The sequence below is a fragment of the Pongo pygmaeus genome, chromosome 8, assembly GCF_028885625.2.
Source record: "Pongo pygmaeus isolate AG05252 chromosome 8, NHGRI_mPonPyg2-v2.0_pri, whole genome shotgun sequence".
Lineage (NCBI taxonomy): Eukaryota > Metazoa > Chordata > Mammalia > Primates > Hominidae > Pongo > Pongo pygmaeus.
In genome coordinates this window covers 79385411-79403121 of record NC_072381.2, presented here as the reverse complement: position 1 = coordinate 79403121, position 17711 = coordinate 79385411, and the positions used below count along the sequence as shown (strand labels likewise).

The window sequence follows — 17711 nt, the reverse complement described above, 5'->3', positions numbered from 1 at the left end:
TTACATTTTTAAACACTTTCTTCAATTATTCAATTAGTAGTATAGATACAAAAAATTTACACAGAAACACAGCAAACCTAATTCATACATAAGTCCTATACCAAATTTCAAATAAATATCAAAGTTGACTAATTTAATCACAGATTTTATTTGAATAACCAGAGATTTTTACTCACTTGAGATACACCATTCATTGTAGGAAAATTTCCAACTTGTAAATTCTGTTTGTTAGTACAATGACAATGGGATTTAATACCATATTTTTCCCTAAGAGTGTGCATGGCATCTAGAAGATCTGTCAAAACTACAAAATAAAATGGTAGTTAATAAAAAGATTACCACTAGTTGTTAACGCTGTAAATTTTTTTTCTTACAATATTTTATATTATAATTGGGAATAATGGAGGTTTTCTTGTGCCCTTTAAATTTCTTCCATTTTTCTCCATTCTCTTCCATCTATTACAGATTTGATTATTCAACCAAATTTATGCTCTTTTTTTTTTTGAGACGGAGTCTCGCTCTGTCGCCCAAGCTGGAGTGCAGTGGCGCCATCTGGGCTCACTGCAAGCTCCGCCCCCCCGGTTCATGCCATTCTCCTGCCTCAGCCTCCCCAGTAGCTGGGACTACAGGCGCCTGCCACCACGCCCGGCTAATTTTTTGTATTTTTAACGGGGTTTTACCGTGTTAGCCAGGATGGTCTCGATCTCCTGACCTCGTGATCCGCCCGCCTCAGCCTCCCAAAATGCTGACATTACAGGCGTGAGCCACCGCGCCCAGCCAAATTTATGTTCTCTATTCTTTTCTCTCTTATCTTTATTAAAAATTAGATATGCTCAAAAATTGTAAGAAGCTTTCATTAAAAATCCAATAGGCCTTTTCATTACACTCCAGCTTTCCACTTCTAATGGTGAACTTTCTTCATCACTGAGGCTTGGACTTATCTTCTGAGCTTTATTACATAGAGGATTTCCAATAACTGAGCAAGACAATTCAAAACTAGTTAAATCTCTCTCCACCCTGTTATACTTCTAGATACTCCTTTAAGTGTTTCCTTAATCTGGAGCAACCAAGACCAGTTATATTACATGAAGAAGATATACTTACCAGAACCAGGTATAATTTGGGTTGGCATTAAATGTTTGTGATCATGAGGCTGTCCCTTCACACACTTCATCCAAGCATATAGTTCTTTATCTGTAAGATAATATACTTTGTTGTATATCACACTCATGGTTTCATAATTATAAATTGATAGTGTAAAGAACTTATTATATAAAACGTTTCATTGGCTAGAGTCACAGCCAATGAGAAAAAGAAAAAAATAAAAATAATGAAATAAAATGTCAATGATATGCTTTAGATGTCTGGTTCTGAAACAAGTCAGGAAAAACAGTTCCACCATTTCCTGAATTTTATAAAAACAGTGACACAAAATGGATATAATGATAGCCTTTCTAAAAATTACCAGTCATTATTATTAGTCACCTCTATCTTTGTAGCTAATCTTCTATCTCTTAGCTGTTTTCTGTGCCAAACACAATTTATGCCTGATCCTAGTACATCAGACTGACACAGTTTGAGATGACTGTTAATTCATTTTCCTCTTATGCTTCAAAGACATGTAGAGGAACATGAGACGTGAAAAAGCTGGTACCATACAGTTACTATTAACTGCTATTGCTGACTTCAAATAAGTTTTCATCCCTGAAGTTGTAAACAATTAAGGCATAGCATAGGGCATAACATAAAGAATAAAAGCATTTGATACCTTGATCTCAAGAACTTTCTCTACAAATTTAGTGACACAGACAGCTACTTATGATGTGGCTACAAGAGTTTCAGTGTCACAAAGCTCAATAAACTCAGCATAAAAAAATCTACAACTAGGCCAGACACAGTGGCTCACACCTGTAATCCCAGCATTTTGCGAGGCCAAGGCAGTGGATCACTTGAGGTCAGGACTTCAAGACCAGCCTGGCCAACATGGTGAAACCCCATTTCTACTAAAAATAAAAATTTAGCCAGGTGTAGTGACGCATGCCTGTAGTCCCAGCTACTTGGGAGGCTGAGGCAGGAGAATCACTTGAACCCCAGGAGGTGGAGGTTGCAGCAAGCCAAGATCGCGCCATTGCACTCCAGCCTGGGTGACAGAGCAAGACACCATCTCAAAAAAAAAAAAAAAAAAAAAATCTAGAACTACTGTTTCATAAAAATATACATTAAATAAAATTCAAACCCGGTCTAAAACTAGTTACCTTTAAAAGCTTTGACTTTCCTCTGCAAAACCTACATGGTAACTTGCAAATATTTTATATATTGCTTATATTTTAGACACTTATGTTGATTACCACTACATGAAGCTATATATTAAACTTACTCAATCTGAGTTTTATTATAATATTTAACAGTAAAATAGATATATAGATAGTATGGACAATAACCCAAGGCATAAGTTACACTTAAAAGAATGATACGGTGGCCAGGCACGGTGGCTCACGCTTGTAATCCCAGCACTTTGGGAGGCTGAGGTGGGCCGATCACGAGGTCAGGAGATCGAGACCACGGTGAAACCCCGTCTCTACTAAAAATACAAAAAAATTAGCCGGGCTTGGTGGCAGGCGCCTGTAGTCCCAGCTACTCAGAAAGGCTAGGCAGGAGAATGGTGTGAACCCAGAAGGCGGAGGTTGCAGTGAGCCGAGATCGCGCCACTGCACTCCAGCCTGGGCAACAGAGCAAGACTCTGTCTCAAAAAAAGAAAAAAGAATGATACGGTAACAAGACTATACTTTCAAAATTAATACTACTATGAAAATCAGCAGGCTGGGCGTGGTGGCTCATGCCTGTAATCCCAGCACTTTGGGAGGCTGAGGTCAGGAGTTTGAGACCAGCCTTGCCAACTTGGTAAAACCGCGTCTCTACTAAAAATACAAAATTAGGCGTGGTGGCGCATGCCTGTAATCCTAGCTACTCGGGAGGCTGAGGCAGGAGAATTACTTGAATCCAGGAGGCCAAGACTGCGCCATTGCACTCCAGCCTGGGCAACAAGAGTGAAACTTCGTCTCAACAACATCCAAAAAAAAAAAAAAGAAAAAGAAAAAGAAAATCAGCAGCAATACAACAATTTAGTTTTAATATAAATATTCTTTATCTTATTCAAAAAAAGGATTTATGGTAGCTTACATATATATACATACATACGACACAGCAAAATAGAGTACATTAAAATTAACTTTTTTAATTTGGCAAAGGAAAACCAAAAGTAATATGAAACCAGGAAAAAAGGAATTTGAAATGCACGTCATGTCATCAAGTTTTATAACAATTGAAAATATCAAAATACATGTATTGTGGTTTCACATTTTACTCATATTAACATATTTATTGCATATCCCAGAAACACTTAGCTGTAGACATTCAGCTATGCTTCCACATTTGCTCAGGTTTCTTTGGTAAGAAAGGGTAAGAGACTTTGGTTAATCCTATCAGTAGAAGATACTGATGGTTAAATCATGGTTCATCTACCTGATACACTACTCTGAAAAAAGAGCGGCCTGAAATGAAAATGACATTCATTACTTTGAGACAGACAATCTATACCAAGTACTTTTAACGTTTCCACAATATTAATCCTCTTATTTCATCAGAACTTTACTCCTAACAAAAAATTCAATACCAGCTTTAGGTAGTCACTTCCAAAATTGCCTTGGATAATCTTTCTAAAACACTTTTGATTCATTTAATTACTTCCTTTTTGAGACAGGGTATCACTGTGTCACCCAGGCTGGAGTGCAATGGGGCAATCACAGTTCACTGCAGCCTCCATCTCCTGGGTTCAGGTGATCCTCCCGGTTCAGGTGATCCTCCCACCTCAGCCTCCCAGGTAACTGGGACTACAGGCACACACCACCATGCACAGCTGATTTTTTGTATTTTTTTTTTTGTAGAGATAGGGTTTTGCCATGTTGCCTAGGCTGGTCTTGAACACCTGGGTTCAAGCAATCTTTGGAAGCCAGACTTGGCCTCCCAAAGTGCTGAGATTACAGGCATGAGCCACAGTGCCTGGCCCACACACTGGAATCTTAAAGCAACAAGGCCTAACCTAAATTTGGGCTACATTAAGGAACTATCTGACTGAAATGAGAAGATAGATATACTCATGAGGCTGATGGGTGTAGATGCAGTTTAATTCTAGAAAATATAGCTGTTAATAAACTGTGGTTACTTCTCCTCTTAAAAACAAACTGAAAAAAATTCCTTAATACATTAATAAGGAACGTAGGAATAAAAAAACACATCTCATGTTCTAGAAGAGTGATCCTAAAGAAAATATTATAAAAAACTTCAATTTATATAAACTTATATACCAACCTCTAGAACTCTTCCTTTCCTTTGCCTTGTAACAATCTAAGCAGACCACAAATCCACATTTTTGGCAGACCCAGTGAATGTTAAACAATGTTGCTTCACATGCATCACACATCTCCCGGACTCCTCTCACTGCTCTTTTCCAGGCAATTTTGGCTGAAATACAGAAAAAACAAAAATTTTAAAGGCAAACATGCTCTTTTCCAAGGCAATTTTGGCTGAAATACAGAAGAAATAAAAATGTAAAGGCAAACCAAGAACTTTCAAGGCTATATTAACTGAAGACCAATAGATTTCTTGAAGTAATTTGTAATTCTCTTTAGAAGACTCACAAATGATCATAAGTGAAAAATAAAAATGCCTTACATCTAAGCAGGGTTTCTCAACTCTGGTACTTTTGACATTTTAGGTTGAATAATTCTTTGTTGGGAGGGATTACTCTGTGCATTGCAGACTGTTCAGAGGCATCTGTAGCCTCTACCCATTAGATGTTGGCAACATATCCTTAACTCCCTCAGTTATGCAACCAAAGATGTCTCCAGTCATTGCTAAGTGTCCCCTGAGGGGCAAACCAGTGATTTCAAGGAAGGGAAGGAAAAGAAGCTAATATTTAGAGCATCTACTATGTTAGGAACTATTAAGTACTTAAGTAAACATAATTAACATAACTACTTTCTAAACAAATTAATGAGATAGTTATCTTTCCTATTTTCCAGACCTGCCTGATACCCAGAGAGGTTATTTGCCAAAGGTAACAGTTTAACAGGGAGTAAAGCTGAGATTCCAATACAAATAATTGGGGTAGATTATGTCTTTATAAGCCAAATGTTGAAATTTCACAATTTCCAAAGTGGGTTTAACACATTAACTTAATGTTGTAATGGCAGAAACAGCAAAATGCTATTGTGATTTCATAAATGGTTAATTGACTCAGTTCACCCTCTATAGGAAAATATCTGTAACCTTAAATACATACTGTAAAAAGGTATCATTATCATAATTAAAAATCAAGGTTAGATAAGATTAGGGACTTCTTTCATAAACATAATTCAAAGAGAAATTCTTAAAATGAAATTTGTGCAGTTCATGTTATATTTAACTTCCTTACCATCCTTTTTCACCCAGGACAAAGCTGTTTTTTCAGATGTTACTAATTGACAGAACTTATCACCTATTATATCCAAGATATATTTAGAAGTCTCTATATCTAGTTCATCATCTTCATAATTTTCATGTGTCCACAAACTCATAGCTTCATCATCATATTGGTCAGGAGAAGAGAAACCATCTATTCTAACTACTCCGTTTTTACTAAATGACAACCTGAAATATTAAAACATAAAAGCATTAGGTACCCACATTAAAACATAAGTCCAGTCTTTAAAATTGTAAACTTATAATTATGTTTATATTGCATTATAAAATATGAATTACATTAAAAACAGGAAAACAGGTTAATTCTTCACACACTAATTATTGAATTAATTTAAATAACTCATAGGTGTTATGCAAATGGCAATAAGTAGTACTAATTTTAGGTTATTTCAAGAAATAAGATCACTTATACTTACTTAACTCCAACAAAATGAAAACTGTTTAAGTGTTTGATGAATGACAAGAGTAAAAATGTGGGCCCAATGTTGCCCAGAGCAATGCTGTTATTTTATACATAATCTAAATTGGAATCACTAAAGCTGAAATGGCCTTAACACTTTCACCAGGAGGACTTTAAAAATGCCAACTATACATACATTTTCATTAATTAGACTGACACATTACTGATTTAAGAGAACAAAGATGAAATTCTTAATAGTTTTATAGGAACCCCATTAATGTGCTTACTCGCTCTTAGCTTCTGATATCCAAATAACTACCCTATTCAGAGAAGTTTATGGTAAACGGAAGGCAAAATTGCCATTCTCTTACTGGCTGGTGGTTATTCCTCAATTATATTGTACTCCACTCTCTTTACTCTCAAATAGGTGATGTCTAAGATACAAGTCATACTGTATTTTTCATATGAACAGCAACATTTCTTTTATCCCTACTTTTCATACCTTTATTATTCTTTCCAAAGTTTCCTTTTTTTTAAACCAAATTTCTCCTTTTTGTCATAACCCAGCATCTTATTTTGGTTTTATGTTACCATCTTTGCCTGAACATTTCTTTCCTTCAGACTTTTCCTAGATTTTCTTATGTCTCAAACCTACTTTCCTTTTGATTCCTTTTTTCATCTCTTCTGCACTTCCATGGGTACTACCTCTTATAATTATTCCCTGAAATTGTCTGTCTTTTAGGGATTGTTGGCTACAAAGTGAGGAAGAAAGAGAACCTGGTCCATTCTTATCAACACGTATTTTTAGAGGTCTATACTGGGCTACCAGCATAGAGTATTCAGCAGAGTAAAGTGTCTCAATTTCTTAGGAAGATAATTACGGCTAACAATAGAGCATTTCATATGCGCATGGGACTACACTTAAGGACTTGGCATACTTATCTCATTTAACCTACATTAAACCTCTCTTAGGTAGGTACTAACATTTACATTTTGCAGATGAGACAGGCTTAGTTGTCCTATCACAGTTAATAAACTCACACAGGAACTAAGGGACAGAGATGGAATTCACAACTAGAAATGACTGATTCTGGAGTGTGACATGTTAATTAGTCTTTACTGTCTGGGTTATCCAGCTATTCTTTAGTTGAACTCTTACAAGTCTACCTTTAAGTTTTTAATTTTAAAATATTATTTGGTAATATTCATATTAAATTAGTATATAGGTTAACAACTGTTAAGGAAAAAAATCATTTTCTCATTAAGAATAAATCTCTCAGAACAGAAAGGTCATATGGAACATGAGTAATAATGTATGTATTTAGTCTAATAGTTAGAAATTGTTAAAATTTAGCACAAAAACATTTAATAACACTTTTATAATGTTTCCAAAACATGGAGACTCAAAGACTTATTCCCCCATCCAAAAGGGACACTCAGAATAACACTATATAATTTCCAATATCAAATCAATAAATTACTTTTTTCCTAATCTCATATTTTCACTTACCGTCTAAAGTAGTAAAATCTACAAAATACTGGTGAGTGAGCTGGTTCTTCTCCTTTTTTACTGCGAATAAGTCTACATTCTCGACACTTTTGTAAATTAGGCCCTATCTCACAGCAGGAGTCATCCTGTAAAAAGGATTCCCCAGTTTGCTTCAGCTTCTTGACTTTACGCCAATCTTTCAATACTGAACGAGGAATGCCAGCTGTAAAATCAGTAGGAAAGTTTTAGCAAGATTATGCTTTGTAGACAGTTAAACTCCTTGAGATGAAATTCAAGTCAGTCATATAATTGTGATGATACAGGAAGACTTTAGTAAAGAAGCAAAGACATTAAGAGCTCTAGGGACCGATTAATGACTAAAAGTGCAGCAGCGTTTCTATTTACTTATTAACCAATTCTACTAACCAAATGAACCACTCTTATGTCAGTGTACTGAAAATGCAGAACTAAATTTTCCAGCTGACTGAACTCTTTAAATATTAAATATTCGTGTATGTATAATAGCAGACATAAGAATCATTCATATTCTGTGTATATCAATAACTGAAAATACAGTCCTTCTATACCAAAAGTTGGTTTATGTAGGAGAAAGCTCTTTCAAGATCCACAGCAAGAACGTAAAGATCAAAGGTTTATATAGTTAGAAACTACAGGTTAGTTTCAACATATTTCTATTGAAATACATAATCTGATTTTCCAAGGTAAGTGTGGCTCATTAAGACAAGTGGTAATTTTATAAAACCTGTATTTGGGAGAAGAGGTGCTGAGCTATTTCTCCTAACATTTTTCCTTTATTATAATACCCTGCATTTGATATCAACATACTGATGGTGGCAGTATCTTTTAGAAAAATAAAAGGGTTTGAAGAAAGTAAAAGGAAAAAAAAATTAACTTGGCTATCTTTATTGATGAATTAAAATAGCCATCAAAAAAGTAAAAAGGACAAAACTCTAATGCATTATACAGTCTAATATGTGAAAAAAAAAAATCAACTTATTTACATACTCTACATCATTGCTCCATCACATTTACTGACTTATGTTTAATACGTATAAGAACATTGGCTCAAGAAATCCATCATCTAGAGAGTAAGAAGAATTTCTGGACCGAGAGGAACTCCAAAAATTAAATGTTGTCTATTAAAATTTTTAAAAATGTATTTATTTAAAAGCAAGCTGGCCGGGCACGGTGGCTCATGCCTGTAATCCCAGTACTTTGGGAGGCTGAGGCGGGCGGATCACCTGAGGTTGGGAGTTCGAGACCAGCCTGACCAACATGGTGAAATCCCATCTCTACTAAAATACAAAAAATTAGCCTAGCATGGTGGCGTGTGCCTGTAGTCCCAGCTACTCGGGAGGCTGAGGCAAGAGAATCGCTTGAACCCGGGAGGCAGATGTTGCAGTGAGACAACATTGCACCACTGTACTCCAGCCTGGCGACAGAGCAAGACTCTGTCCAAAAAAAACAAAAAAGAGGAAAGAAAGAAAAAAGAAAAAAAAAAAGCAAGCTCTGTTGGGGTCCAGGTGCAGTGGCTCATGCCTGTAATCCCAGAACTTTAGGAGGCTGAGGTGGGTGGATCACTTGAGGCCAGGAGTTCAAGACCAGTCTGGCCAATAGGTGAAACCCTGTCTCTCCCAAAAATACAAAAATTAGCCAGGTGCGGTAGCACATGCCTGTAATTCCAGCTACTCAGGAGGCTGAGGCACAAGAACTGCTTGAGCCCGGGGGGCGGAAGTTGCAGTGGGGTGAGATCGTGCCACTGGATTCCAGCCTGGGTGACGGAGTAAGACTCTGTCTAAAAATATATATAAATAAAATAAAATAAAAGCAAGCTATGTTAGGATCAGCAATTAGTTGTGGGCTCTAACTTGTAAGTGTACTTATTGCGCCCATATTAATGTACCTATATGTCAGACATTAGATTTACATAGTTTGCTATTTCTGTCATGCTGAAAGAATAAAACTGTATTTCCTACCCTTGTGTTTTCTAATTATGCCCAATGTGTGGATCAGAGGTACAGCTATTCTCCTGAGACTACATACTTCTTGCAGAAACTTAGAAAGCACTGTGTTTAAATAAACCATATAGAGTGGCCCATTTGAAATCAGGTCCAATTATTAAGCACTTCTAGAATTGCTGCCTCATTCTTTACAATTACATGCTTTCCCCTCTCTGTCTCTAACTTAGGGTAAGGAGCCATTTGGCTTAATCCACTAGAGAAACACCCATGTGTATAACCACACACCACATCTCCCAGTTATGGTATAAACCCATTTCCAGAAGACTTATGTAAAATGTTTATTTCCTCCATTGTGCAAAAGACGGATTTTTCCTATGAACTGTGTAAAATATTCAGAGCTTTTACAAGTTGGAATGAATGATAGAATTGTTATACTGCTGATAAATTTTTATTTGGCACACTTGCTTCTAATCATCTATTTACTTTTCAATTTATTACACTAGAATAAACTAAATACAGTCTATTTCCATTTTTATTATATGCCTTTAATTCCAGATAATGGAACAGTTCAGAGTATGGATCACCATACCACTGTGAACAACTCAGATAGTACTATAGTGAAGAATCAGACATTTCAAAGCAAATCTCAATTATGTGACACAAAATAGGCATTTAGAACTTTTTTTCAATAAAAGAATAAATGAGTACAAAGACATTAAGGCCCAATTCATATGGAGAGCTTTTGATATTATAATTTTTGCTTCTAGTCAAGGGCACACATGACTGCAACTAACTCCTTTTATGAATTTAACTGTCATAGTATTTGTACAATAAATAAAACTTCATCCTTCAATTCCATATATATATAATTTACCGGCAATATATAAAACCTAAAAGTTTGAGATTAAGACACTTAGTCAACAAAAAAATACCTAACTCAATGGATACTTCTTCATTTATAGTAAGAACCTTAGTTCTCTAGTAGCAAATCCACAAATAGCTGCTCTAGCAGAAAACTGGGGAGGAAGAAAATGAGAGAAATACTCGCCAAACATTAATCTCTGATATGCCACCCCCTTAAAAAATATTTTTTTGGAGATAGAGAAATTAACTGTGATCATAAACCACTGGTTTTGCATTGTAGAATTTATATATTTAAATATAGTGGCAATTTCAGATCATAAAATTAAATGTAAAAATTAGATAAAATGTAAGATAGAAGTAAATAAAACATAAAAATTAGTGGAGAAAAAGCAGCTGACTTTTAATTAAGGGAAACAAAAAGGTAGCAGAGAGGAAGACATTCCAAAACAGTAGATAAAACAAAATCTATTATATCTAGCTTTAATGTACTAAGAAACACACTATTATGTGTATGTGTATATAAAATATATAATTATACATGTATAATGGTGTATGTAATCATATTACATAGTTGAGGTGTAAGCCTAACTCATTCTTTTTGATTGACCATGACTGATGACAATTCTATTAAACATTAGAAAGAAAATGGACATTATTTAATCCATGAAGTAGATAATCCATTCATATTTAGAAGTTCCCTGACTTACGAAAACTCCCAACTTAAAGAACTTTTCTGTGCTCAGGAGACTGAGGCAGGAGGATTGCCTGAGCCCAGGAGTTGGAGGCTGCTGTGCACTATGGTTACACCTGTGAATATCCACTGCACTCCAGCCTGGGCAATGTAGGGAGACTGTCTCTAAAAAATATTTAAGAAAAAAAAAAAACTTTTCTAGGTAGCCTAGAACAAAAGCAAGTCAACTCAGTCCACAATTAATAGATGACATCTATTATTGACTTAATATTACTTTGGACTTGGTGAACAAATGGGTCATAAAACAGCCCTCTAAAGCTACATGCTAGTTACCAAGCAGGGGAGATTTGACTAAATATTACAACCTGAGGAAAAAAAAAAGGCACTCATTCTGGCCCCTTTCTTAGAACTCTTACATGTGAATATGTATATTCGTCTCAAGATGAAAAGAGAATACGTATTTCACTAAGACTTAATTTCATAAATTTAACTTCATAAGAGTTTTCTAAGCATTAAAACCTGGAAGGTACCTATCTTTTGTTTTTGTTGTTTAAGTTTTACTCAAGTATCTGAACACCCAACACCAAAGGAAATGTCATATAAGACAGAAGAGAAACAATTAAATTGCTCACACTAAGCCTATTATGAATTCATAGGGGGCAGTGAGGGAGAATAAGGGGAACACATAAGAAAAAGCAACACTGTATATAATCCAATATTCAAGTAAATGGCAGGTATCCTTCGATGTTAATCCCCCTCTCTGTCTTCTGACTATGCTTGCATTTCAGTCTGTCAGTCTCTGGCTCTAGTTGAGTTTGTCCTTTGTTCTTTCACTTTCTGACTGTCCTTTTCTATGATTCCATCCTCCTGTTTTCCTCTCCTTCACTTTGCCTCTGGTTTCCACACAGGCATGTGGGAAAACCTCATTCAGTTAAAAGGCACAAATGGGAGCCTTCAAGCATCCAAGTGCTTGTGAAAGTACTTCTTGAGTGTCCACATTGTCACAGATATTTCATATATTGTATGTGGATGAACACACGGATATAGTGAAACTAAGTGCTTTCTGCATTGTGCAACATACCTAAAAAGAAATAAGCAAACTGAGAAAAACTACTACTAGAGTAAAATGATATAGAAACACTTTATAGTGAATATTACTGTTAAGTATCTCTTATTTTGTCCAGCTGTTGCCACAAAGGATATATAATCAGTTGTGAAGCTATTAATATGGCAATTCTTTAACATCGAAATGAATACACAAAACCACAATCCTCCCCTTATGTTAATTTTTACCTATTGTTAAGGACTGTTTGAATGAGCAGTATTAAATAAATAGTAATTTCCATAAGCTTCCAATTTTGTCACCAGATGAGTGAAATACAGTCCACATTCATATTACTCTGAAGTAAAATTGGCCCTCCATAACCGTGGGTTCCAAACCCATGGGTTCAACCTAACATGGATCAAAAATACTCGGGGGAAAAAATATTCTACAAAGTTCCAAAAAAACAAAACTTTAATTTGCCACGTGCAGAGTACTATGTTCAATCCTACATAAATGAAGTAATGTGTAAGCATTGTGTTGGGCATTATAAGGAATCTAGAGATGATTTAAAGTATATGGGAGGATGTGTGTAGGTTACATGCAAATATAGTCATATACTATTAGGCAATTTCTTCATTGTAGGAACTTCATAGCATGTACTTACACAAACCTAGCTTACAAACCCGTACAGTATTTACTGTACTTTATACTGTAGATAACTGTAACACAAAGTATTTATGTATCTAAACAAAGAAAGAGGTATAGTAAAAACACAGTCTTATGATCTTATATGAGACCACTGTCATATATACATTCCATCATTTTTTGTTTATTTTTTGAGACATGGTCTTGCTCTGTTGCCCAGGCTGGAGTGCAGTGGTGCAATCATGGCTCACTGCAGCTTCAACCACCCCAGCTCAAGTGATCCTCCTGCCTCAGCTTCCCAAAGTGCTGGGATTACAGGAGTGAGCCACTGTGCCCAGCTGTGCATTCTGTCACAGACTGAAAGTTGTTATGCAGCACATGACTGTACTATGCTATTTTATATAAGGGATGTGCACATCTGTGAATTTTGGTATCCGTGGGGGCGTCCTGGAACCAATCCCCCACAGGTATACCCAGGGACAACTGTAACTGTCTTCTAGAAATTTGCCTCAAAATATGTATATGTGAGCAGAATTTCTTTTCTGACTACATCTAGTTAGAGGTAAGTATCTTAGCTGATATTACGAATCCACTTTTGGTGTGACAGCCATAACTGCATTTTGACAATTCTTAGAAATGGCCAAAATTACGAGTAACTACTAAATTCCACGTTAAATTATGCAAATTACCTACAATGACTGTCAGGTAAAATATATATTTCTACAAGTCTTTTAAAAATGGAGGAATAAGTGTTCTCTCATTTCCTCTTAAAGGGTACTTACTTGTGAAATGTAGAAATGAGATCAATGAGCATATACATAAAGCTAAGGCATGCAAATGAAGACAAAGGATGCCTTTAAGCTCACTGATCTTTAAAGCAGCACACTAATATAGCTAAAACATTCAGCCCATTTTACCTGAGATAAAGCAAAGTAACTGACTTACTATTACTGTTGCTTTGCAACTTCAGTTTACTTTTTTCTTTGGCACTCCTGCTGAGAACTCCATTGGGTTTCAAATCTTCTTCTATTTCACCTTTTCTCTTTTGCAAATCATTTTGCTTCTTTTTGTAAGTTGGCTTAGGTTGTCTTTTAGTCCTTTGCTCTGACTTGCTTTCACTTTCATCTGAGTCTCCACTTTCAGAGCCAGATTCATAAGTTCTTTTGGCTTTTCTCCTATTGACTTTATCATCTTTTACATATTTATCAACTATGATCTTACTATCTACACTATTTTGTATATCACTAGATGTAGAGGCTATTAAGTTGACAGAACATGGCTTAATAATTTCTGATACAGAATTCCCTGAATTTTCCATTTTATTAGTATTTTTATCTTCTTCTGAATGTCTGGTGAGCCAGGCCTTTTTCAGTTTAGTATGGTAGTTTGGTTGACTTGTCTGGGAAGCTTGCCCATTTCCTACAGAGTTTGCTTTGTTAATTGTACTACAGATTACAGTGCTATCCAGAGGAAGGGAGGCTGAAAGTGTCTGATTTTTTATAGCATTAGGTTCAGTCTCACTGACATTACTACTTTTATACTGAGCTGCGGCCAATGCTGCCTTGTGCTTTTTTAAATGGATAAAATCAGTTGTGCCTGAGAACCCAGAACTGGGTTGAACAACACTTCCTGTCTTATTACTGGCTAATGTAACTGGTGCTGTGGTGCTGACCTTGCATTCTTGTTTTTGAGCCACTGGCTGACTGACACTTTTTGAAGATACACATTCTGATGATGTAGAGGCCAAAATGGTATTTGATAAAGAGGAAATTACTTCTGAACCACCCCAGCTGGAAACACTGGTAGTATCGGCAGCAGATGTGATTACATCCGTTTTGGTATTACACATCGTATTTACAGCAGACATGACTGAACTGGGAACACTGCCCTGTGAGACAGCCTGAAAGTTTTTTTCAGATTTTGTGTGAACACTGTCTGAATTCACATTTGGCAAAATGATTCTTCCAGTTTCTCCGGCTTCTGCTAGTTTGAGGCAATCTGTTTTATGTGCCCCAGCTGAAGATCTTTCACTAACTTGATCTTTAGAAGCTAACTGCATTGCTGGCATACTATCAGTTTTTGTACTAGAAGATGGACGCACAATGACAGATGCCATAGCAGCCTGTAACTTTCCGCTGCTTTTCTCCACATGCCATTCAGTTTTCTCTTTGCTGAGGTTATTATTAGGTCTCCACATCTCTGTCAAACTCTGTTCTGAAGTACTCTTAAAATTTGCCTGAGAGTCTTTTGGCTCAGGTATTAGAGTTGGAGGCTTCTGTGATTCTTGAACTTTACCACCAGCATTTACTGGCATCACTGGAGTTAAAGTTGGAGGGGAAAGGCTACTATAGCTGCCTTCCTTTCTTTCCAGGCTGTGATGGATTGGTGGGTGAAATACTGGTGCTCTATGTAATGCAGGCATACTGCGGAGTGTATTTGTAGAAGAAACTGTCAAATGGGTAGGACTCCTGCAATCATTTCTGAAGGTTGTTACTGAGTGAGATGCAATTTGATGCGGAAGATGTTCTGGTATCTTGCCTACTAAACCTTCACTTTCTGGTTGGTGTTTAATCAAAGGTGGAGGCTTTGAAAGAGATGTTATAAATGAAGTCAGAGTTTGAGGATTAGCTGCTGCCGCTGCAAGGGCATTACTCTGTTTATCACCGTAAATATTTGAAACTTCTTTGGATGGGTATGATCTTGGTGGTTCATTGACCACACTATTAGACAATGTAGTGAAATAGTTACTTTGGGGTAAACTCTGAGGCACTGAGTGCTTCATTTTATAAAGATCTGATACTGAGCGTTCTACATCCATATCTTGTTTGATGATATGGCTTTTAGGACTGGAAGATGATGATGCCACTCTGGAATAATTCTCTCTCTCACCCTCAAGTCCCTTGATTTTAGTTGTAAAGGGAGCAACATCAATACTTTCTTGAAGAATTCGACGGTGTTCCTCTTTGTATTTGTTTAACCTCTCTCCAGTCTCCTGGGGTGGCCTCTGTAATTGATTTAATACTGGATCCACAAAATGCCTATGTAAGTGACAATCTTTTCCAGTCTGTGACCTATTTAGATCCAGGTCATTTTTGGCTGATGTGGATGCAACAGACCGTAATGGTTCCATAAAAGCTTTCCTTTCTAATTCTCTGTAAAGAAAATACACAAATATTTCTGTAACCACTTTTTCCTGCAAAATACAAAGATAGCTTCTATGCAATATCATTCTATTATGAAAGTAAAAGACATCTTTGCATGTACTCTAATACTATAATAAATTTGAAGAAATATCAAAACAGAACAAAGCCTAATCTTAAGATATGTGTTAACTTAAAATTAACTGTTTAAAAGGCGAATTAAGAAAAATTATGAACAAGGTATTTATAATTTTTAAGCACTGGTGAACTTACTCCTTATGATGATCTACTAAAGTTTTTGTCAATGGTGGACTGGAATGGGCTGTAATTTTAAGAGGCCGATGAGGCTCTGCACTGGAAGGTCTGACAGGAATGTGACTAAGTAATCCAATACCATCTGCTGAGGTCACAGGGGTGGGCTGATGTAGCCAAGGACTGGGAGAATTCTATTAACAAAACAAAACGAAACAAAAAACCTAGATTTCAGTTACTAGAAAAAGCTAAATACCGTGTCACAGTAGAACTGGGTATGATCTTGGTGGTTTATTAGTTCATTCAAACAGCAGTTTCTTTGGGAAACTTGTAACTTTTTCTAAATACATCTTATGAGAAATATTCAGACAAATAATAACATAATTAAACAGATTTTTCCATATCATAAAGTTATCAGTATTAAATAATTTATTGTCATCTTACTAAAAACAGATCTTGAAATCAGTGCCTTTAATTTACTATAAATGCCATGTACAGAACCTAGCTTATATGATTTCCTGATTCTAACAGCAAAAGAATATATATTGCTAACAGTAAAAACAGAATATTATTCCTAAAACACATTTCATCAGAAATAGAAATTATAACCAAATTCATTTGTCAATTTTTGTCATCAAAAAAATTAACTTTTCCAATGTAACAATTTACTGACAATTGGCAGATAATTACATTTCAAAACCCAAATGCACTCCCCATTTCACTCTAAGCTATAAACAAGGTTGTACCATTAAGCTTGGAGGTGTAGAGGTCTAATAAAGTTAATTTTATACATCAATATGCTGCCTGTCTCATAACTGAATATAAGGTGACAGCAACCTCTTCATCGAGACATACAGCTATCTGACTACATGCTTAAGGATTTTTCTATATTCTGACTGACATCCTTCCAGAACATGTTTTATGAATTTGTTAATAGGATGATAGTCAAATAGCAGGAAAATACAACCTCCTTTGTATTTTCTCTAATTTATTCCGTAACAAAGGGAATACATTTTACTTCTCAAAATAATGCAAAAGCAGTATGTCACACCAAAAATATACTGCTATGAGATTAAAAACATACACTATAGCCATAAACCCCACATAAGAGAAAAATACATAAATATACACATAAGGATCAAATATGTGTCTCAAACGGCCTCAGTTCTATAAGATCCAGAAATCTTAAACAGCAATCCATTATGGCAATGACAACAAAGTTTTGCTCTATAAAATGCCATTCAAAATTATTTAATAACAGTGTCTTATGCTTGTATTGTTTCTTCACTTTTGGTCAATAGTAGGGGGTAAGACTTTTTTATTTTTTGCTCAAAATGTTATTCAAATTTACTCCTTTATGTTGTAATTTTATATAACAAATAAAAATCCGATACACTTGTTTTTAGTTTAACACATTTATGACCAGTTAATAAAATATTTTATGTACTTATAAACACGGAGGCTAGACAGTCATGGTCTAAGTCCATATACATGTGACACATACTGAGTATTGCTCCTTTCCAAGCCATTTTTAAGTTACTTAAATCTGTTTTCAAGACTTTGGATGTTAAGGAAAAAGACACAAATCTGTTAGCCAGCTCTTGGCTCTCCTGTGTTCCTCTAGCTAGCTTATCTTTGTGCAGCTGCAGCTACATTAATGACATGAGATTGAAGGGTCAGAAT

The 17711-nt window shown here is 35.7% G+C and overlaps 1 protein-coding gene across 8 annotated transcripts in view; it reads right to left on the bottom strand.

Moving 5' to 3' along the window:
- JMJD1C (jumonji domain containing 1C) overlaps positions 1-17711 on the bottom strand; it is a 361700-nt gene that overhangs the window by 25795 nt on the left and 318194 nt on the right. For all 8 annotated transcript variants that reach the window (XM_054436434.2, XM_063669935.1, XM_063669933.1 and 5 more), the window contains 7 exons: positions 16050-16222; positions 13582-15788; positions 7431-7632; positions 5474-5688; positions 4369-4521; positions 1105-1194; positions 177-304 (listed from right to left, as the gene is read on the bottom strand). In XM_054436434.2, the coding sequence (XP_054292409.1) occupies positions 177-304; positions 1105-1194; positions 4369-4521; positions 5474-5688; positions 7431-7632; positions 13582-15788; positions 16050-16222 (3168 nt within the window). The remainder of the gene's footprint in view (positions 1-176; positions 305-1104; positions 1195-4368; positions 4522-5473; positions 5689-7430; positions 7633-13581; positions 15789-16049; positions 16223-17711) is intronic.